At 42.4% G+C, this 23,527-nt stretch overlaps 1 protein-coding gene across 9 annotated transcripts in view; it reads left to right on the forward strand.

The window, feature by feature from the left end:
* Zeb1 (zinc finger E-box binding homeobox 1) overlaps positions 1 to 13,865 on the forward strand; it is a 183,508-nt gene extending 169,643 nt beyond the window's left edge. For all 9 annotated transcript variants that reach the window (XM_029471837.2, XM_021150623.3, XM_029471835.2 and 6 more), the window contains 4 exons: positions 345 to 450; positions 5,155 to 6,959; positions 9,347 to 9,527; positions 11,391 to 13,865. In XM_029471837.2, the coding sequence (XP_029327697.1) occupies positions 345 to 450; positions 5,155 to 6,959; positions 9,347 to 9,527; positions 11,391 to 12,019 (2,721 nt within the window). In that variant the 3' untranslated portion in view covers positions 12,020 to 13,865. The remainder of the gene's footprint in view (positions 1 to 344; positions 451 to 5,154; positions 6,960 to 9,346; positions 9,528 to 11,390) is intronic.
* The last annotated feature ends 9,662 nt before the right edge of the window (positions 13,866 to 23,527 follow it).

The raw sequence follows: 23,527 nt of genomic DNA on the forward strand, positions 1-23,527 counted from the left end.
CCTCTTCCAAGGTTTTAAGGACATAAAAAGTAATAAGACAAAGGCCTAACAGCCGGGAGGAGCAGACAAGGCTGATGCAACAGAAGTACAGTTTAGAAACAGGAAATTTACACGAGCTATTCATCCTACTGGGGTGAACCAGGCACTCAAGTCGGGTCCTTGTTCTGTAGAGGGCTTGCCTTCTTCATCTGTAATCCACAGCCATCCCTAGATCCTCATAAAATGTATGTCTCTGCTTTTGCTAAGTGTCCTCTATTTATGACTGCTACAGTGTCAGGTATGTAACAAATCAACATTTAGTTCACCTGGAATGTCAGACATAAAATGCCAGTTCTTTCTTGCAGAGACATGTGACCCAGTCTGGGGGAAACCGTAAATTCAAATGCACTGAATGTGGGAAAGCCTTCAAGTACAAACACCACCTGAAAGAGCACTTACGGATTCACAGTGGTGAGTATTTTCCTTCTGTGTCCTGGGCCACCAGGATATCACTGCCAATGATAAATCTGTCATTGCAGGTTCTATGTGTGTCTAATCTCTAAAGTATATAATAAAGCAAATTCCATTTTGCTATCTGAATAGAATATAAGTAAAGATAGCTTTACATGAGAAAAGTAAAAGAAAGGAGATGAACTTAATAAACTCATGGTGTGGACCCAGTGAACTAAGGCAGCACAAGAACAGAGTTGTAGCATAAATGAGAATGCAGAAAAAGGGGAGGTGTTCCCAGAATTGTCACCTTCCTATTGCTATTCCTATTTAATGACAAAAACTTATAATGACAACTTATCAATCCCATATCACATTGTAAAGTCTGTTCTCTTTGTGATTTAAGTAATTTTAGTGACAAAGCTAGCAGCCAAGGAATTGAGAACTTGGTGTTTGCTGTTGTTGACCTCTACCTCCTGATTGGTAAAGCACTGGTGTTGCCCAGCACCTGGTGGTTTTGTGAGTGCTGGTGCTCGGTGTCTTTTGGAACTGCCTTTCTGGAAGTTTTACTGTATCAACCATTGAATTAATAAATACATCAGTGATAAATACATCAAAGCTGTTTCTTGAAAATGCTCAAACCAGGATCCTTAAAGAAAACATTTATCTAATTTCATGTATTTATTTATGTTTCTGGAAAGCATAGGCTATCCCCTGCAGCCTACACGCAGTGTAATTCCTTGGCCTCTGTGCTACCGAACAGTAAGCACTAATTAATAAGTAATCTACTTTCATATTAGAAATTATTTGAAATGTTAGCCAAAAAGGTTTGTAAGTATCAAAATTAGAGTCAAAAAACAAAAATTAAAAAGAAAGCTTGAATAAGGTTTATGCTGTAATTTTACCAGCTCTCCTGATGGTACAAAGTTGGAAAGTATAGCTTATTCCAAAGCTGAATACTGGTCTTGAAACAGAACATTGCCATGTAATGGAGAAATTCTGCCTAGTGATCAAAAGCTATCTCAGTCAGGAAGTGAGTTTACATGACGAGAAGACAATGTGTTGACACTTACCAGCACACACCAGTTGAGGCCAGTTCAGGTGACACAAACTCTCCACTCAAGAATTTGTTTGCCTTATTCTTCAACTTCTCTAATATGAGACATGAATACATTTAACACAGCAAGTAAGGCAAATTCAGAAATATTGAGTAAATCTAGGACTAACCTTCCTGATAACTCGTTCTATGGAAGATGCTCCTTAAAGCATCATAAAAAACAAATTATGAGAGATGGAGAGATGGCTCAGAGGTTAGGAGCACTGGCTGGTCTCTCAGGGAACCCAGGTTCAATTCCCAGCACCCATCTGCAGCTTACAATTGTCCGAAACTCATTCCAGGGTATCCAACACCCACATAGGTATACATGTAAGCAAAACACCAGGATACATAAAAATAACTCGATTCTTTTAAAGAACAAAATATGATTTCTTACATCATGAGAATTATTTTAAACACTATAGGAAAACTTGGTAGGGTTTCTATGTTCTAATCAGATTCTTCAGTAGAGGCTACCAATGTTTTACCCTAGTGTGATTTAGAAAATGTGTTTCTGCAGGGTGGCCACTTGGACACAGCCCAAGTATACAGCTATTTGAAAGTCTGTTTTATGCCAAGGGAAGAGTTTGAAGCAGGGCTTCTCCACGTGGCAGCCAAGGCCTAGCTGCACACGACCAGCCTCCTGCCCTGGTCTCTGCAGGAGATGACACAGAAGTTGAAACTAAGCATTTGAGAAACTGTTGCATCAGGCCATTGCTGTGACATTCTCTGTGTGTGTGGCACACATTTGCATGTATGGATGGATGTGCATGTGTGTGCCACTGTAACCTGTGGAGGTCAGTGCAGTGTTGGAGCTGTCCTTCCGCTACATGAGCCTTGGGCATCAAGGTCATCATGAGGCTTTGCCAAAAGAACCGTTATCCACTTAGTCATCTCACTGGGTCCATTTTCTTTAGGTTTACAAAATTTCAGATGAGATTGACTTGAAACTTAAAAAAGAAAAAAACCTCATACTTTTCCTACAGGAGGCTTGGAAAGCACTTGTTCTTCATGGTGCTTAGTGACAATTGAGCTATATACTCTTCAGAGAACATCTGTAGTGATTTTTTCCATAGGTTTTTTTCCTTATAGCTTTTACATTTTGTTGAGTATTAGAGTCCCTTTTTGTCCTAGATTGTCACTCTGTTATCATCGTCATAAAGCTTTAGCTATGAGCCCTGGGCAGATTCATGCATATTGATAGGCTGCTGGGCTGTGTTAGTAGCTGAGCTGTGCACTGGACGATCCCATGTTTCCACTCAGGTAGGACAAAAGTGTGCCTGTCCGAGGTACAGAGTACTGCCATATTCAGCACTGTAGCTTGGAAATTCACGAGTAAGATCTGATCACCCCCCAACTCAACCCTTGAAAACCTGGAGTTTACCTCTGTCTTAGTAATGCCACTTTATGACAGAATTCCAGATAAACCAGTACCATAACCAAAGTAAAAGGACATGCCCTGAAGTTAGAAACTAGGAATTCACCAACACAGTAGATTTGGCTTAGAATAATCTATTCTGTATATGTACTTTCTCACAGTGGTGAAGTTATCAGGGTGATTCTGAACAGTAAGAAATGATAAGTAAAGTATGCTGACATTAATCTGTAGGTTTCAACCCCATAAGGTAGATTGTATCACACAATGAAGACACATAGGCTCATCATGCTTCATTAACTTTTCCAAAGCCACTTGACTAGTTCATGCCATACCTGAGCTTTGTCACGGCATCCAACTCCAAGCCATGGCTTTGCCCACTGTGAAATACATGCCTGCCTTCCTGCTGTCTAGGAGAATACTCCTGTGACTCATTAAAGCAATGCCATTGTCCAGTCACTAACAGTGATGAACTGAGCTGAGGAAGAACAGTTCTCTTGTTAAACAGTGCTGCACTGACACACACCCATTACCTCATGGCCACTGTACACTTGAATCTGGTGGCGCTGAGCATTGGACTCTATTCCAGACAGCCTGTCTGCAGATTCCTAATGACATGGGAAGCATGAAGAGGTAACAAACACGACAAGGTCCTGAAACCCTGTCCTGAGGAAGCTTGGGAAGGATCCTGATTGTCTTAGTCTGCAGGGAAGTGTGTAGTGAATCTGCAGGTCTGCTTGTAAAAACAGTTTGGCTTGCTTGGTGTGGTATCAGGAGGGAGAGAAGGAAGAAGGCATGGCATGAGCAGCAGCACCTCTGGCTCTGTCCTCAGCCTGTCTAGTGCTGAAGTGCTTTTTGAAGAAAATGCTGCAGTTTGTAGGTAGCATACTGAAAGTTTTGTGTAAATCTGATGACCTTCCATAATACCCAGTGAGGAAGTGTCTGTACTCACATGCTAGAGCACCATAGATTGAAAAGATTAAGGAAGTGGCGCATGATAGAGCCAGAATCTGACTCCAGTCTGTGGGAAAGAACCTAGCTGTCTTCCACAGGAGTCCTGTGGGAGACACCCACCGTGCCTTGTGCTAAACAGTTTAAGCATTGACTGATAATCAAATATGCAGATACGCTCTACTGAAGGAGCTCTAGGGAGAGGCTTCTTAGATCCCTTGAAATTCTAATATCTGGTTCTTCAAATAGCTACACTGCTGAGAAAGACAGGGCTCACCTTTCTTCAGCCTCAGGGACTTGACCCGAGGCAGCAGGCAGCAGCAGCAGCAGCAGTCTCCTTTGGTGATGCTTTTGTTTAGCTCTTGAAAGAAAGGAACACATCCTGCTATAATACTCACTGGAGAGATCAGCACAATCACATGTCCTAAGGAGCCACCAGTCTTCAAAGGTGTGACCCACACTGAAAGATGTCAGAGATAATGGCTAGTCAGACTCAGAGAATCCTACCTTACTGGAGCTGATAGCCTGTAACCATAACTGAGTTAGAATCAAAATTTTAAAATTAAACTTGTACAACAATATTTCCTTTAAATTTTAAAAATATTTCAAAAGTTTATCCCAAAGTCTATCTGATGGCCAAGGAAAACAAACACCTGGTGTCCTGGTTAGTCTAGACAGCATTTCAAGGGAGGCCTTTATCAGCAGGGGTGTCTCTGGCTTCACACTGTTTGTTCTTTCTGCCAGTTCACACCAATGTTAGAAGGAACTGAATGCCATCTGAATACAAGTACAAGGTTTCACCATGCCCACTAATATGAGCAGCTAAGTCCCTTCAAGTGCCTGGTCACTGAGGAAAGTTGGGGTCACAGACACCTCTAACACAAGGCTTCCTCCCCACAAGGGAGCCGTACAGACATGGAAATTTTTATCAGTCAAAGGCACGCCTGCTTGTTAAGTCTAAAAGGAGATTACATTTGTTTTTCTTGCCTCTAACATTAATTTCTATAGATGCTTGAGTGGAAATTCAACATTACCCAGACTGACAAAGTGGGATAAGGGAAAGTTACTCGAGAATAGACTAGTTCTTTTAACATTTGAGCATTATTGGAGTACCAGTGCACAGTGGATGCTGTGCATGTGCTAAGAAGGGTCCCTGCATGCTGTCAACATTTTTGTAGCTTTGGACTTGAAATGATAACTGTAAATAAAACAATGTCATGGGCATACAGAGGAGTTTTGCTATTTCTCTTGTAGGCCATGTGAAAATGTATTGATTCAGTGATGCTGTTTTGTTGTTGTTTAGGAGAGAAGCCATATGAATGCCCAAACTGCAAGAAACGTTTTTCTCATTCTGGCTCCTATAGCTCACATATAAGCAGTAAGAAGTGTATTAGCTTGATGCCTGTGAATGGTAGGCCTAGATCAGGACTCAAGACATCTCAGTGTTCCTCGCCATCTCTTTCGACATCACCAGGCAGTCCCACACGCCCACAGATACGACAGAAGATAGAGAATAAACCCCTTCAAGAACCGCTTTCTGTAAACCAAATCAAAACTGAACCTGTGGATTATGAGTTCAAACCCATAGTGGTTGCTTCAGGAATCAACTGTTCAACCCCTTTACAAAATGGGGTTTTTAGCAGTGGTGGCCAATTGCAGGCAGCCAGTTCTCCTCAGGGTGTGGTGCAAGCCGTTGTTCTGCCGACAGTTGGTCTGGTATCTCCCATAAGTATCAACTTGAGTGACATTCAGAATGTACTTAAAGTGGCTGTAGATGGTAACGTAATACGACAAGTCTTGGAGACTAATCAAGCCAGTCTTGCATCCAAAGAGCAAGAAGCAGTGAGTGCTTCATCCATCCAGCAGGGTGGCCATTCTGTCATTTCTGCCATCAGTCTTCCTTTAGTTGATCAGGATGGAACAACCAAAATCATCATCAACTACAGTCTTGAGCAGCCCAGTCAGCTTCAGGTTGTTCCCCAGAATTTAAAGAAAGAAAACCCAGCCCCTACAAATAGCTGCAAAAGTGAGAAGTTACCAGAAGACCTTACTGTCAAATCAGAAATGGACAAAAGCTTTGAAGGGGCCAGGGACGATAGCACTTGCCTTCTGTGTGAGGACTGCCCAGGGGACCTCAATGCACTTCCAGAACTAAAGCACTATGATCCAGAGTGCCCTGCTCAGCCTCCACCCCCTGCCCCAGCCACAGAGAAGCCAGAGTCCTCTGCTTCCTCAGCTGGAAATGGAGATTTGTCTCCCAGTCAGCCACCTTTAAAGAACCTTCTGTCACTCTTAAAAGCCTACTATGCTCTGAACGCGCAGCCAAGCACAGAAGAGCTCTCAAAGATTGCCGATTCTGTGAACCTACCACTGGATGTAGTTAAAAAGTGGTTTGAGAAAATGCAAGCTGGACAGATTCCAGGACAGTCTCCTGAACCACCTTCTCCTGGAACAGGGTCTGTAAACATACCTACAAAAACCGATGAGCAGCCTCAACCTGCAGAGGGAACTGAGACCCAGGCAGACAGCACACGTGCACAGAGTCCTCTCAAGATCAGGAGCTCTCCGGTTTTACCGGAAGGATCAGCCATTAACGGTTCCAGAAGTTGCACATCATCCCCGTCCCCTCTAAACCTTTGCTCAGCCAGGAACCCGCAGGGTTACGCTTGTGTGGCAGAGGGTGCCCAGGAGGAGCCCCAAGTAGAACCTCTTGATCTCTCACTACCAAAGCAACAGGGAGAGTTACTGGAAAGGTCGACAGTCAGTAGCGTTTACCAGAACAGTGTTTATTCTATCCAGGAAGAACCCTTGAACTTGTCTTGTGCAAAAAAGGAACCACAAAAGGACAGCTGTGTTACAGACTCAGAACCAGTTGTAAATGTAGTCCCACCAAGTGCCAACCCCATAAACATTGCTATTCCTACAGTCACTGCCCAGTTACCCACAATCGTGGCCATTGCTGACCAGAACAGTGTTCCATGTTTAAGGGCACTGGCCGCCAACAAGCAGACTATTCTGATTCCCCAAGTGGCATATACATATTCAGCTACAGTGAGCCCTGCCGTGCAGGAGCCACCAGTGAAGGTGATCCAGCCAAATGGAAACCAGGTTAGTAAAGCATTAAACTAAGTTTTTCTAGTGAAGAAATCTCTGTCTCTGTAGAATCAACCAGATTGTTACAGCTGCCATGTTTAAATGGAACTTATGGGTTTGCTTTCCTTGTGTGGCAGGATAGCTTCCTTCCCTTGCTACTCATCTGCGTTTGGGCATCAACCACAGTTGAAAGTGTATTCTCTGAAAACCAGTGCATGAACTCAGCTGAAGACCTGAGAGAGCTTAGAAGCCTAAGACAAACTGTGCTACTCATTAATTAGATTGCTGGTTTTCTAGTTAAACTTTCAGATTGGTGCGTTTCTTCTTTGCTTGTGATCACTATTAAACAACCATGTTCCCATTCACCATAAAGCCAAGAAAGGGTTTGCTGATACTTTGTGTGCCAACTCCTTTGTTAGGAGTTAGGTTAGCCTTTGGTTAAACACAGTATGCTGGAACTCAGATAGTGTTTGGTTGTAGGTACTCATGAGGTGTGCCTGTGGCCGAGGAGTGCCACACCTCATGAGGCCTGGCTTTGTTTGGTTCTGGGTAGAACTCTGCTGTATTGCTATTTGTTTCTCACTGTCTATCCAGAATCTTCCCATGTCATAGGCTTGATATCACCACTTTTTCATCAGTCCCTTTAACTGAATCAAATGCTAGAGATGGCTGTTTGATCTTACTGCAGGCACAGCTACAGTTGCTCCGTGTCCTGCTCAGGTTTGCCCTGTGGCCTCCTGTGACCCTTCAAGACTGCCACTCACTCATTGGCATCTCCAGAATTGTAGTAACTCATAAAGAAACCATGCCCATGACTAATGGCACTAGATTTCTGGTGTGTGTGTGTGTGTGTGTGTGTGTGTGTGTGTGTGTGTGTGTGGTGTGTGTGTATGTGTGTGTGTGTGTGTGATGTATACTTGTGTATGTACAGGTGTGTTCACCCATGAGTGTGTATGTAGAGGCCAGACATTGACAGTGACTATCTTCCTAATCACTCTAATATTTTGGGGACAGGATCTCTCCCTGAACCTGGAGCCTACCATTTTGTCTAGACTGGCTGGCCTCACTATCTGCCATCTTTCCAGCCCTTCTTGATACCTTTGAATTTAAAGAAAACAGAGCTTTTACCATTTCAAGTGACTATAAAGTAGAGTCACTTCTGCACTGACAGCTACTGACAAATGACTGGCTTTGCTTGTCATATCGAGCTTTCAAAAGAACAGAGGGTTTATAGGCAGAACTCTAGGAGACTCTAGGAAAGACCCAAAGGTCATAGGTGACCTAAGTCTTCAAGAGGCTCTCCGCAGGACTATTCCATTGAGAAAAGCGCCTTTTCTGAAAGTGACTTCTCTGAGACCATCTTGAGGTTCTATGTCATGTCTTGTGTATTTTATGAAAATTGTAAGGATTCTCTTTTACAGACAGCTACTCCTATTTAAAAATCTCAGCCCCTCTCACACTTTTCCTCCTCATTCCAGGGAAAGTATGGACCAAAGCAAATCCCTCTTCGCCAGACCAAGGGAGCTGGTACAAAGGCCTCCAGGATGAATGGCACACTTTAAAGACGTTATCTAAACTATGTCTCAGTTCTTACATAGTGAAACACAGAATTTTTATGAAAAGCATAGTAATGGCTGGTGAGATGGCTCAGTGGGTAAGAGCACCCAACTGCTCTTCCGAAGGTCCGGAGTTCAAATCCCAGCAACCACATGGTGGCTCACAACCATCCATAAAGAGATCTGACTCCCTCTTCTGGAGTGTCTGAAGACAGCTACAGTGTACTTACATATAATAAATAAATAAATCTTAAAAAAAAAAAAGAAAAGCATAGTAAATGATGAATTGGAAATGAGTGGTGAATTCTCAAGCTCATCGATTAAACCTTTCTGCAAAGCCACTCTAAAATCATAATTTACCAGAATAAAGTAAATATGGCTGTTGTCCATCTGATGTCTTCTTCTGGTGGCCTCTCTTTTTGGTACAGTTGAAGAATGTTTTCACTATACCCTTTTCTATGTTGTTCCCAGCCTCACTTGTGTCTCTCTGGGCCTGTTTGTAGTGTGTCCTGGTGCCCTGGGAGCTGTCCGCAGCCACTGTAGTGTGTGTTCACTGGGCTCAGGTGGTGGGCTTCACATCTAACATGAAGTTTCTCTCTTGTACATCTTCTGACTTTCCTACATTTATTTACTTATTGGCAGTGGGTGCTTTGTGTGCCAGCTCTCACACATGGAGGTCAAAGGACAACTTGTGGAAGTCAGTTCTCTCCTTTCACCATGTGGATCCCAGGGATTTAACTCTGGTCATCTTTCTTTGTGGCAAAAGCTTTGTCTGCTGAGCCATCTCACTGACCTTCTCTCTTGGGGATCTTTTTCTTTGATATTTAATCTTCTTTTTCCACTTAGGATGAAAGACAAGACACTAGCTCAGAAGGAGTCTCCACTGTGGAGGACCAGAATGACTCTGACTCCACGCCACCCAAAAAGAAAACTCGGAAGACAGAGAATGGAATGTATGCATGTGACCTGTGTGACAAGATATTTCAGAAGAGCAGCTCACTGTTGAGACACAAATATGAGCACACAGGTGCGTGGGGGACCTGGGCGTGAGGTTCTGAAGGTGCTTGTGGCCCAGTGCACATGAAACATGCCCATAGCATATGACGTTCTCAGCTCTACTCCGTGCTCTCCACTTTTCACATATTCCTACTGCGGAGCAGTGGCTTGGCTGTCTGCTGCCTAGACTCCCGTTTCGCCTTTAATGCCATGGCGTCTATGCTGACGAGCGCTTGGTCTGCATACCTTCATTCCTTGCATCTCAGCCTCTGCTGCACACAAGGTGTGCTGAAATGTCAGGAAGAGGACCCAGCTCCAGAAAGCAGCTGGTGAGCACCAGCTGTCCTGGTGCAAGGCTTGCCTTCTGGTCACCTAAAGGTTTTAAAAGGAAAGACCTTTGCTTTGTTAGAAAGAACTTCTGCATAAGAAACTGAACCTGATTTTAAGATCACTTCAGCCCGAAGATTCTATAATTCTCCCCAAAATACAAAGGCCTTAGGCTGATCTAAGACCAACAAACAATGTCTTGCAAAGCAAACAAGGCTTCACTTAGCTCTCTGATGCTTATGAGTCGAGACTAGACTTTTACATTTTTTGTGATTGAAAAGGAGTTTTTTAAAAGATAAAAATCAAACTTTGGCATCCTAAATGATGTTTTCTTCTGCCCAGTCATCCCTCACTTGCCTGTTGCTGATTACAGTGGGGACAAAGGCCAGCTGGTCCCAAGACACTTCACTAGTGAGGGCTTTTATAAAAGATGTTTGCTGATCTGCCCCTCCCAATTCCCTCTCTCCAGAGCCATGCTGGTCTATTCTAATATGTGTGTCTTTGTGGCCTGGGAAGTCCAGATAGAAAGTATGTACCAACCCCTGTGGCCTGAGAACTCACTCCATGACTGACCTCAAGCCTGAACAGCTTTCAGACAACTCCAGAATTCCGATAGTTTAGCAACAGGCTCCTAGCTGATAAGAGCTGCATAACCAACCAGTTTCTCTCCAACAAGATGGCTAGATGAAAGACTGGATCTTTTCCCTGGCCCTTACCAGCCACTTACCTACAGTTGAAGTAGCAACACACATACCCTCAGCCTCTCACCAACAATGGTAACTCATTCCCCCTGGTGAGAAGACATGCAGAGAAGTGGGACACTTGGGTGGTTGCTGAGGTTAAAAGCTGTACCTCTCTAATAAAAGCTTGGGACCATGGCCCTCTACTTGTATTCACTGAGATAATTAGGAAATCTCCTAATTCTTTAAAAAGAGTTAAATACTAGTAATATCAAGATTAAAATGACATCCTAGCTGTAAAAAAAAAAAAATTCAAAAGTCATTTCTGGATTGTTAAGTGTTGACTGGCTCATAGCACTGTAGTTGGTAATAGCCAGTCCTGATTATGCCAGCTGTTCTCTGTGTATCCACTGTTGCTCAGGCCACACCCACTTATGAGGGGCAAGATTGCAGCCTTGTGGGGCAAAAGCTATTTTAGATGCTATAAAGAACTTCCACATCAGCTCTACATTTGTGCAAATTTTCCCATAAGTAGAAAGAGCTGTGAGACATCAAAATGCCATGGAAGCCCTTCTTCCTGAGATTGTCACCCTGACTCATGGGAGCCTTGCTTGTAAACATTCTTCCATGTGGTCCTGATGTATAGATTTTTGGCATTTCCACCTTTTATAATTAGCACTGGCCTCATCTGCAAAGCAGTGTATAGCCTTGCATTTTCACATAGAAAAAATGAACCATGGTCTTATTGTACAGTTGGGAACCTGCCAGTTTCTTGAGCATGGAACTGTGACCCTCCCCTTTCACAATCTGAATGTCCCTTCATGCTCCCAAGCACTCTGTTTATTTCTGCCAGTGTTCTGATTCATAGCTGCATTCTTACCTTGCAGGTAAGAGGCCTCACGAGTGTGGAATCTGTAGAAAGGCATTTAAACACAAGCATCATTTGATTGAGCATATGCGGCTGCACTCTGGGGAAAAGCCCTATCAATGTGACAAGTGTGGCAAGCGCTTCTCACACTCCGGCTCCTACTCTCAACACATGAATCACCGCTACTCCTACTGCAAGAGAGGAGCTGAAGACAGAGATGCCATGGAGCAGGAAGACGCTGGGCCCGAAGTCCTGCCGGAAGTCCTGACGACTGAGCATGTTGGTGCCCGGGCATCTCCCTCACAGGCTGACTCGGACGAGAGAGAAAGTTTGACAAGGGAAGAGGATGAAGACAGTGAAAAGGAGGAGGAAGAGGAAGATAAAGAGATGGAAGAATTACAGGAAGGAAAGGAATGTGAGAACCCACAGGGGGAGGAGGAAGAGGAGGAGGAAGAAGAAGAAGAGGAAGAAGAGGAGGAAGTGGAGGCGGATGAAGCGGAGCATGAGGCAGCAGCCAAGACTGATGGTACAGTGGAGGACGGAGCTGCACAGCAGGCAGGCAGCTTAGAGCAGAAGGCCAGCGAGAGCGAGATGGAGAGCGAGAGCGAGAGTGAGCAACTGTCGGAAGAGAAGACAAATGAAGCTTAGGAGTTCTTCTAAAAGGAAATTCTACTTGGTAATGAAATTTGCTCTATATTACCCACGCTTTTCATGGAAACATGGCTCCATGGCTCCTGTGCTATGGTTCCTGCTCACTACTGTGTAATGTCAGAACTGAAAAAAAAAAAAAATTCCGGGTGTGCCTGAACCTCAAACCTAGTAATTTTTCATGCAGTTTTCAAAGTTAGGAACAAATTTATAACATGAAGCAGCTTAGAAAACATTAATGACTCAGAAAACAAAGGTTTCTTAGCAGGTTACAGGAGGCTGGATGGGCGTCCGGCATGGCTAGCAGTATTATCACTCTTACGTTGGCTCATTCTTAAGCTCTACAATGGGAGAAATTTTATAATTTTTTATTGGTAAACATATGCTAAATCCGCTTCAGTATTTTATTATGTTTTTTAAAATGTGAGAACTTCTGCACTACAGAATTCCCTTCACAGAGCAGTAGAAAGCAGTTCAAACCGTGCTGGCTACCTGCTGCTACCCAGTCAGTCAGGAGATAGGACCTCTGACGTTAGATGCCATGTTGCCATCTAACATGTATTGCTAGCCTTAAGGAAGCAGCCAGAGAAGAGCTGGAGTTTCTTACTCGTGTGATTTTTAAATGGAGTTCAAAGGTTGTCGTTGAGTCCTGACTGCAGGGACGACCAGTGTTGATGTGGCAAGGACGGCAGAGGCGGCAGAATCAGTGTTCGTGATTGTTTGCGTACGTTAGCAACCATGAAGGATCTATAGGAAGCAAGCGCTGTGTCCCTTTGGCCTTAAGCAAGACCTGTGCTGTAAGTGCCATTCTCAGTATTGCAAGGCTCTGACAGCCTTCCCGCAGTGTGGCCTATATTAACTAGCATTTGTTGATTCGTTTGTTGTGTCAAAATTCCCAAACAAAACTCAAAACCACTGACTGTCAGAGAAGCTGAAGCACTGGGGCATCTCACACTTTTGTTCCTCAGTAGTCATTTCATGTTGATTGACTCTCAGAAGTCTCTACAGAAATAAAAGGGAAATTCTCCAAACTACTTAATCCATGTACTTGCGTGTCAGGCATGGATACGCTATTGGTTTTTGGTTCACAGCCGTTTTCCAAATGTTAGTTATTACGGACCCAGGTGATGAACAACAGCAGCTGATTTTTACCTACCAGTATTATTTTATTTCTTTTAGTTTATAGATCTGTGCAACATTTTTGTACTGTATGTCTTTAAGCCTGGCAGTATTAATACCCTTCTTACTGACACGTACTTTTAGTTTTAGAAAACTTTTATATTTATGTGTCTTATTTTTATATTTCTTTATTTATTACACAGTGTAGTGTATAATACTGTAGTTTGTATTAATACAATAATATATTTTAGTATGAAATTTTGGAAAGTTGATAAGATTTAAAGTAGAGATGCAGTTGGTTCTCGTGCATTGAGATTTGATTTAACAGTGTTCTGTTAACACTTATACTTGCCTCAGACTGTAGAACAGAGTTTAAATGGGAATGTATTAGTTTTACAACTACAATCAAGTCATTCTCCCTTTACCCAGTTTTTAATATGAAACTCTTACACTTTGACACTCACTGTGTGTGACTCATAGCATGCTGCTCTGCAGTCTTCTGTTAAGAGTTAGCCCAGCCATAACTCATTCCCTTAGCAAGCCAAATTAGAATTGCCTTCTGTAAACAGTGTTGGGAACAATGTTTAACATGTGCCAATTTGTTCCTGTATCCATGTATGTAAGCTACCAATCTGACTCTTCCTTTTAAGTTCCTTGTTACACCATGGTCATTTTCTAGTTTTTTACCAGACTCCCCAGCTCACAATAAACGCATCAACAAACCTGACCTGCTGTCGTTCTTTGGATCATCAAATTTCCTTTGGAAAATTGTCTATGAAGTGGGCATTACATCCTAGAGCTTCATTCATCTTGAGCTGAGTTTGTTGACACAAAGTATTTGAGACACTTAGCACAAAGAATGCCTTTTCCTGTGGGGGAAATGCCCTGAGGAAGCCCTCTGCACAGGTTGTCCCTTCTTCCAAAACCCACAGAGCAAGAGCCTTCCCCTCAGGGAACATCAGGGCTGTGCAAGCTTAAGATGCTTTTTGCTTGTACTCTGCCACTCTTTGAACCCTTCTCATTCAGCTCAAAGACTGTCACTGATGTTCCTCCCCATGTCATGGTCATGCCTCATGTGCCCCCTGCCCATGAACTGCCTCTCAACAGACATTCATCGAATGAACACAGGAACTGCACATTTGCAGAGCTTAGGTGTGTTCACTGTTTTGCCTCTAATCTGAAAGTTCATAAAGTAAATGATTCCCATAATGTGCCGGTGGTCTTGTTTGAGTCTTATAGGCACTTACCATAGGAGATGTAATAAATGACTGCCTTGGAAGCTGCTCTGTTGTTGTGATGTGTGGAGAGCTTATTTCTAGGTGTCTTTCGGGTGTTCAAGTTTATGGTACGGGGTACAGGCATTGAAAGCTCAGGGTGGGACTACCTCAAAAATACTTGCTAGACCTGGTTCTGACAGAGTTAGGACTAGGACACACATCCTATGCCAGGACCTCACATTCTTATGATCTTGTGTGCTCCCCATCTTCCCGCACCACAGCCCTTAGTTCCCCTGTGTCCACTGTCAGCAGGCTGCCTAATTCCCTGTCCCTAACACCAGCTATACCAAAAAAAAAAAAAAATGTACTGTAAAGGTTATGAGATGCTAAAGTGCCATTCTTAGGGGATGTCCATTAGTCATGAAAGTAAATCTTGGAGAAGATGGTGCCTCATCCGTGAGCCTAGAAGGCTAATGAAACTAACCACATTATCAGGGAGCAGGTCTTCCCAGTGCTCCCTCACACCAGGAAAGAGTGGCATTGGTCTCCTGAGATGCATCTGCCTTGCTGCTTTTATCAAGATTATGTTTCAGAGAGCCTTAAAACTACCTGGGAAAGCCATATGACCATGACCACATGAAGAAGAAGTAGAATGGGGCTCTGCACACAGTCCTGTCTGACTCCAAGGACGTCTCTGTCCAGCCTGCATCACATTTCATGTTGAGGTGGATTCTCCTGGCCTAGCCCTAGGCAAGAGGAATAGAAAATACCCCTGAGAGCAGCATGCATCCTGGTAGAGGAAGGTGGAGACTTGGGATTGTTCTCAGTTTCCAGTGCAAACTTAAAAGATAGCCTCAGGGAGGGAAAGGGGTTAAACTCACAGAGAAATCTAATCCTGGTTTCCACCTGAGATCACTGGGAAGCTATATTACAGCAACCATGTATTAATTTTATCTCTGACCTATCTTCAGACCTACAGACACACCTCTGCCCAGTAAAGACAAATTCACTCAGAACACACATTTATTTACCCCAATAACTCCTGGGACATTTACAGGGAAAAAACATAGGGAATAACAGAATTCTCACATTTGAGATGGAAACCAGCCTAACTACTCAGTGGTTAAAAAAAAACACCCAGAATGCCTGACGGCCTGAGTTCCATCCCTAGCACTCCAGAATCCCAGAACCCAGAATGGAAGGAGAAGACCAACTCTAATATTGTCCTCTGACCAGCATTTGCATGCCATTCATGCATACACATAAACTAATCATAAAATTGTTTTTTAAAAAAACCATAGATCAGTAATAAATACATTTTTAAATCACCTAAATTATTACAAAGCCATATCAAGTTGTTCCTGATGAAAAAGATGACTCACAATGATGGCATCTTATGTCAAAAATTATAGTATAAAGTTAATGTACAAGAGAAGGCACAGTGTTAAATGCTGACAACAGGAGAGAACAAAGGACTCATACAAGCCTCCACCTCAAACTGTACAAGTAAAACACAAAACAGGAGAGAGCCAATAATAAGGAAAAGAGAAAACCATGACATAAGCCATGTAAACCAAGTCAACCTCTGAAAAGATAGATTCTAGCCATACAGTCCGAGGTAGATAGAAGAGACAAATTGACAATCTTGAGAGAAAAAAAGAAAGGCCTTCTACAGACCCTACAGAGTAAGATACAGAAGGAATAACTGCTTGTCCATGTTTTGACAGCTTGGGGGAAAGTGGCACTTTGCTTGGAAGGCCCTAGTTACCAAAGCTCTGGCAGAAATAACCTAAGTGCAATCAAAATTAAATTGATTGCCAAAAGTATCCTACAAAAGAGGATTCACAGCAGGTGTTGCTATTGGTGATTTTTTTTGTTTCATACATTTGAAAAGGTTGTACCAATTCTACACAAATCATCTCCTTCTCCAATTGCCTGTGAAGCTCAGATCAGCAAGGGCATTTCAATACAAGAGCCACAGACTTAAATTCCTCAAGAAGAAAATAGATGGAAAGACCTTCAACTGAATATTAGGACATTACACTTTATCAACAGGAAAATGAATCATGATTACGTGTGATTTTCCCTCAAACTTCAAGATTCATGGAGCATCCCCAAAAGTCAAGTCATGTTACTCCCACTAACAGTGGACTTGAGAGTGTCTGGAGATTCTGATTATCTCAGAAGTGAAAGAGAAACAATCAAAAGTCAGTAAAACCTTCAACAGCAAGCCAGAAATTACCAGCAGTCTAAAAGTAGGAGGTGATCTCTGTAATAATTGTCATCTTCAAAACCTCTACAAGTAAAACACCAGTGTGAAAGGCCCACACCTTCCTCCAGATGAGGAGCAAGAGCAGAAGGCCACTCTCCACTTGCTAAACCTTAGGCTGGGTCCTTTAAGGACAGACTGCAGCAGTGTGCTACCTGCACTCAGCCTAGTTGTCTACAGAGGAAACAAGGCATTTGTAAGGAAAGGTCAAGAAGTTACAAGAGTTCAGTCACTTTCTCCCAAATAATTCTAGATGTGGGAATTTACACATAGACACAGTTCCATTAAAAATGAAAATATTTGGTGATACTTTAAAAGATTCAAACAAAACCTGTGCACTGAAAGCTCCAAAATATTACTGAAATAAATTAAAAATGCAAAGAAAATAAAATTCCATGTTTGTGAATCAGATGAAGACAGTATTTAGAAAACTTTTACCAAGGTAACTACTGACACAATGATGTAACTACTGACACAATGACATAACTACTGACACAATGATGTAACTACTGACACAATGATGTAACTACTGACACAATGACATAACTACTGACACAATGACATAACTACTGACACAATGATGTAACTACTGACACAATGACATAACTACTGACACAATGACATAACTACTGACACAATGATGTAACTACTGACACAATGATGTAACTACTGACAAAATGATGTAACTACTGACACAATGACATAACTACTGTCACAATGACATAACTACTGACACAATGATGTAACTACTGACACTGCTGTTCTAATCAAAATGTCAACTACATATTGAAGTTTTATGGAAGAACAAAGGACTTTAAGAAAATAATTTTGAAAGGAACAACTTTAGAGGAGTTGGAATGTGTAGTTTTATGATGTCACAATAGTCAGAAAAATTTACTGAGTGTGAGAATAGCCATAGATGAAGAATATGAAATCAACAGCTAGCACCCACACACACTGTCAACTGATTTTTGTCAGAGGTGCCAAGACTACAGTGATAAGGTATTATTCAAAATGTGATGCTAGGCCTCATGGTATATGATCTACTCCTGCAATCCCAGCACTCAGGAGGCTAAGGAATGAGGAACATGAGTTTGAGGCTAGTCAAGCCACTATCAAACACACACACACACAAAACAAAACAAAAACAGTGATTCTGATTAAATTCTCAGAAAACAAATGTGCTCCTCACAGCATGTACAGAAATGGATGGACATTAGTGAGAAGCCTGAGTATATTAGGCAGCTAATCTTAGATAAAAATCATAATAAAAGCACTGGTGGGGAAATTTACCAAAATTTAAAATTTCTGCCCTTAAATGACATTAAGGAAACTAAAAATAAAATTGGGATAAGATATTTACAGACCACATATGTATATTCTTTTTGAACATATTTTTATTGAATATTATCTTTATTTACACATATATTCTATATACACATAAGAAGCCAAAACACATCCATGCAATAACCTCTTGTGTGTAGTCGTGTGCACATGAGCTAAGTATAGAGGAGAATAGCAACAACACCATTTTTTAAACAAGTAAATAAGGTTAGGCTAACCACAATATGCTACACTATACACCCAACAAAATGTTAACACATGAATGTTAACAGTATAGTTGTAGCTAAAAGCTGGCAGTAAAACCAAGTCAACTGGCTAACAAAATATGTATATACAATAAAATATTATTTGACCATGAAATTGTAGTGCATACAATAGGCTGGATAAGTCTTGAAAATGTTGTGCTAAATGATCATCATCACTGACCACAGGCTACATGCTCTGACTCCATGTCTGACATATCCAAAGTAAGCAGATCTATACAGAGAGAAAGATTATCAGCTGCCTCAGAGGAAATGATGATTAATTCTTGAGGATACAGGTTTCCTTGGGGAGTAAGAAATGTTCTAGATTGTGGTGCTATTTGGGCAACTCTGTACTAACCCGTGTAACCACATTCTAAATGGTTCACTGTGCTCTGTGAACGGTATTAATAAGTCTGCTAAAATGTGTGTGTGTGTGTGTGTGTGTGTGTGTGTGTGTGTGTGTGTGTGTGCACTAAGTACAGAGGAGAATAGCAACACCGTCATGTTTTAAACACTAAAATAAACAAGGTTGGGCTAACCACAATATGCTACACTGTACACCCAACAAAATCCCTGAACCTTTGGAGATTTAGTAATACCAAATGTCAGCCAGGGTCTAAAGCAGCCACACTATTTGCATGTGGCTGGTGGGAATTTAAAATGCCATGTCCTCTTGGAAAATTACCCATCTAGAGAAGTTCAGCCCCACTTCTTGAGGCCTAGCCAAGATAAATGAAAACCCAGGTCTTCCTGAAGAACTGTATGTATTATGATACATCAGAGTCAGGATAGCCTGTCAGGAGTTATTCCAAATGTCTGTTGCCTATGATGGAGTAAGCAGGTCCACCCATGGCAGTGGGCTCTACTCAGTAGAAAGCACAATGTGAAAGAAGATGAAAATCAGAGTGGGTAGAGCAGAATGCAGGGACTACACAAGGGCAATGCATTTTCCAAACCCCTGAACTATTTTAAGTTTGAACTAGGTGAGTTTGTCATAAGCAAATAACAATAACTCAACAAGGCTGATTCTTTATAAGCAGGTATGGACCACAGGCACAGGGAAACCCCATCTCACATAAAAGATGCAGCCACTCCTGTGTGCAAGTAACATTGGATATTCTACCACAAACCATCTGTTCTTATTGGTTTGAAAGGAAATAAATCAATTATACTAAAATTAATCCTTGGGGAAATTTTCAACTTAATGCTGGCTTCCATAATGATTATCTCTTTTAGTTGCAGCACAGTTCAGTATCCATTTGAAATACATCATTGCTGAAAGCCTTATGAGGATAATTTTGTGAAGCTTGATTTTGACTGAAATAGGCTCTCTCCACCTGCTGTTAGATGTTTTTAAGCTAAGGTAACTAAAGATCAACACTGAATACTTCAACTGCAGAAATGAGTGCCACTTTTCAGAATAATAGTTATGTTGGAGACTAGATTGAGTTTGGGGATGTCGGCTTCACATAACCCTTATTTCCTCCATTAATTACAAACAGACCCAAAGCAGACTTTGTATCTGAACATAGCAGCACAGAGCCTGGCTGAAGGGTTGATGGAATTGCTTTTGTTCAGAACACCATTTCTGTCATGAAATTGGTGATATTTTTCTTTCAGCCTTTTAGCCAGAAGGTAGGAAAAGAAAGCAGTGTCCTCTCTTTTGGTGTGTTCTAGGCTGACTACAAGCTACATTCTCTCTCATCTAGATATCCAGAAAATGTTATCCTGTTGCTGAAACCCGGACCTTGGCTTTGGCCCAGATTGCAGATCTCATCTGCACAGTGGGTAGGCAGCTCAGTCATGTCTCCACTCCAAAGATGACCTGAAGACACTGGACTGTCATACTCCAGACCAGCAAGGACAGCTAACTTGCCGATCACTTCCTACAGCCATCCAAGCCCAGAGCCAAGTTCTAAAACCATCTTCTAGAGTGAACACCTCTAAGTTCTAAGTTTCTAAGCCTGCTCTCAGGTTGCTCCAGGCTGCCCAGGCACACGCAGTCTGCTTTCTCTGTGTCTGAGATGGCCATGAACTAAGACAGGCTTTTAGAATCCGGGTCATTTTATAAAACGCTTCCCCTAAGAATCCAGTCAATTTTAGGGATAATAGTGTGCAATCCAATTCAACCTAATGAAGCTACTGTTTTACACTCTTCAAAATAAGTAACTAGGAAGTGTTCAGGACCACCAGTACAAAATCATTAGAATTCCTGTGTGGATCATTACAGCTAATGAGCATTCCCAATGAAAACAAATGATGGCACTTGTGCTGTTTTAAGTTAGCACAGTTTGTGGTTAGTGGTTATCTTTCACTAACTAAAACCCTTAATCTAGCTGACAGTATGACACAGAACCTATGGCACCATGATAGACTATTGGAAAGGAGTGGCTCTAGAACTAGCCTTAAAGTATGTGCATGTATGTACACATGTGTTCATGCATGCATGTATATATGCATGCATGTGTGCCTATGTGTGTATATGTGTGTGCACCTGTGTGTATGGTTTGTGTTCATGTAAGGGCATGTGTATATACATGTATGTGTATATGCATGCATGTGTGCTTATGTGTGGAAGTGTGTGTGCATGTACAGGAGAAGGTGTGCAGCTTTCTATGGCCTACCTCAATCCTAAGTGTGTACCTCTTCCACCTGCCTGGTCCTGAATTGTATCCTTTCTAATAATCTAGTCAAACCTAAAGAGTTTTCTTTAATCCTGAAATTATTTGTAAATAACTATGCACATGAGTGTGTTTTTATGTGTGGTATGACCACAAATTTATGGTCATCAGGGCAGGAACCACAGAGTGAATTCACACAGCAACAACCACCCAATTGGCCTCCAAACTCAGTCCTGTAATGTCTGCCTTGAAGTATCACACTCTCCACAGGATGTTCCCAGGAGTCCGGGGACAGCTCTGATACTGGCTTTGTCTTAGTGACTCCAAGAAGCCTGAAGAACCTTCTTCAGCTTTTGGTGACCCACTCTGTCACCAGCCTTTTCATGTTCTCATTGTAATTAATGTCTGGATGATGAGGTTCCATGGGCTTCTCCAGGGCCAGCACCTTCTACTTTTTCCCTTGCAAAGGCACTCAGTCCTGTGCCTCCTGGGATGTCCCATCACATTAACATATCCCTTGAATGAGCATGCCTTCCCTCTCCTGAGCCTTCTTGGTGCCATATGGGTACCTCCCTGATAATGCCATGGAAGGAAGCATACTGAATCCTCTTACTGTTGAGATTCACAGCTGGACTTGAAACATCTCTCAGTGCTCAAGTGTTGGCGTTGGGTTTATTTTCATTTCCTACATCTTGTGGGTGGCTAACATTTATGTAGTGAGTTAACAGGCGAATAAAAAGGATGAAGAAGAGGGATGTGAGTGCAGCAGGGAAGGTTGCTTTCACGTTTTCCCTGCAGTTACTGGGTGCAGTAAAGGGGGAGATAAGTGGCCAGATACAGTTAGGAACTGCTGGAGTAAGCACAAGGGAACAGGTGACTTACAGGAAGTTTCCCAGTGCCCCAGGTTGTTTTGTTCTGTGACTCTTGTAGACTCTTAGGACAGGCATGTCTTGTTTCTTCTGCTTTTCAGATTTATTTGTATGTGCATGGGTATGCTTCTTTATGTGGTATGTGCATATGAGGATGCCAGAGGTGTCTAATTCCCCCTGGATATAGACTTACAAGCAGCTGTAAGCTACAGGACATGGGTACTAGGGACCAAACTCTGGTCCTCCAAAAGAGCAATATGTGCTCTTAAGCCCAGAGCTGTCTCTCCAATCTACGGACTTTTCTCTCTGGCCCCTAGCATGTATCTGGAGGAACTTGATTTGAGTTAATGTAATTAGGCAAGGCAGAGGAGCTTTCAGAAGCAAGGTTCATCTTGTCTTGACACATTTTGGAGAACTGCCAAGGTTGGGAACATGAAGGGGACTCTCACAGCAGTATACCATGAGTGACAGAGGTAGAAAGGAACAAAACAGGCAGAGAACACATAGACTGTTGGTCTACATGGTCCCCCCATGACACTTAGGGATACCGAGACCAAGAAGGAAATCACAAAAGTACCAGGGAGGGAACCCCAAACCTGGAGCACTCTTGAGACACCTAAATAGACAGACCTGAGTATAGCCTATGCTAAATGGCTAAGAGGAGATTGTTTCTTCTAGTCCATACTCCACTCCTTCCCCAATTAGGGACAGTGCCACTGGACAAGGTTCCTCAAGGTCTCACAGTAAGATGGGTCATCAGGCTCAACAGGAATTCCCAGACACTTCTCAGAGGCTCACCCTGGCCTCAGCTAACAAGCAAAACCTAAAACTGCTACAAGAAAGTCAAACAAACAAACAAATAAATAAATAAGAAATACTTGTAACTAAGGAGAGTTCACCAATATTGGAAGGTGAAATATCAACTCACAAAAATGATAGTATTGTTCTTGGCCTTTGAAAGCCTGGGAATACAACAGAAAAAAAAAGATACAGTTTATGACAATTATAATTTTTAAAACTGTAAAGTATCTAATCAATGGGAAAAAATGGAAAAGTGCCCATGTTTTTAACTGATGTAACACAAAAGGCCTGAAATGATAAGCCACATTGAAGTGGAAATTTATGGCTTCTTTGGAAAGTCATTTTAGTCGGATGGTGTTTTGCTGGGGCAAACAGGTGGAAGGAGCGTTTTCCTGAAGTGGACACCGGTGAGAGGATCTTTTGTTAAAGTAAGCACGAGAAAGGACATGTGGTGAAGGATTCTTTGCTAATGACACCCATGTATTGGTTTGCCTTACCTTTCACTGTTGAGACTCTGTTTGTCATGACTCCATAGAGAGAAATGCACCAAAAAACCTTCTGGGGGTGTACTGCAGTTTCTTGCCAACTCGACAGACTCTGTCTGATTGGCAGAGTGATGTCAGTTGAGACAGACTCATGTGGAGTTTTGCTAAGACAGACTCAACATGCTGAGGCAAGACACATCATAGGACAAGACCAGTGGAGGACACGTGATGTTTGGAGGGAGGAAAATTAGGACTCAGTGAACTGTGAGAGAGGCTTGCTTGCAGAGCTAGCTTTACAACACTACTTGGTCATGAGTCTTTGCTGATCTTAACTTTGTTGAGAGAGGCACAGCTGAGAACTTCTCCAGGCATCCCTGCTGGTCCTGGTAGCTCCTTATCACTCATACCAATTCGGCTGAGGCCAGGCTAGTTCTGTTAGGTTGTGACACAGCTGGCTCTTGTTTGCTATCCCAACACTACTGACCTGGACTGCTGGTGTACTGGCAAGTATCTGAGAGTGGATCAAGTGGCCACTGCT

The sequence above is a fragment of the Mus caroli genome, unplaced genomic scaffold, assembly GCF_978045245.1.
Source record: "Mus caroli unplaced genomic scaffold, Mus_caroli_1 scaffold_19, whole genome shotgun sequence".
Lineage (NCBI taxonomy): Eukaryota > Metazoa > Chordata > Mammalia > Rodentia > Muridae > Mus > Mus caroli.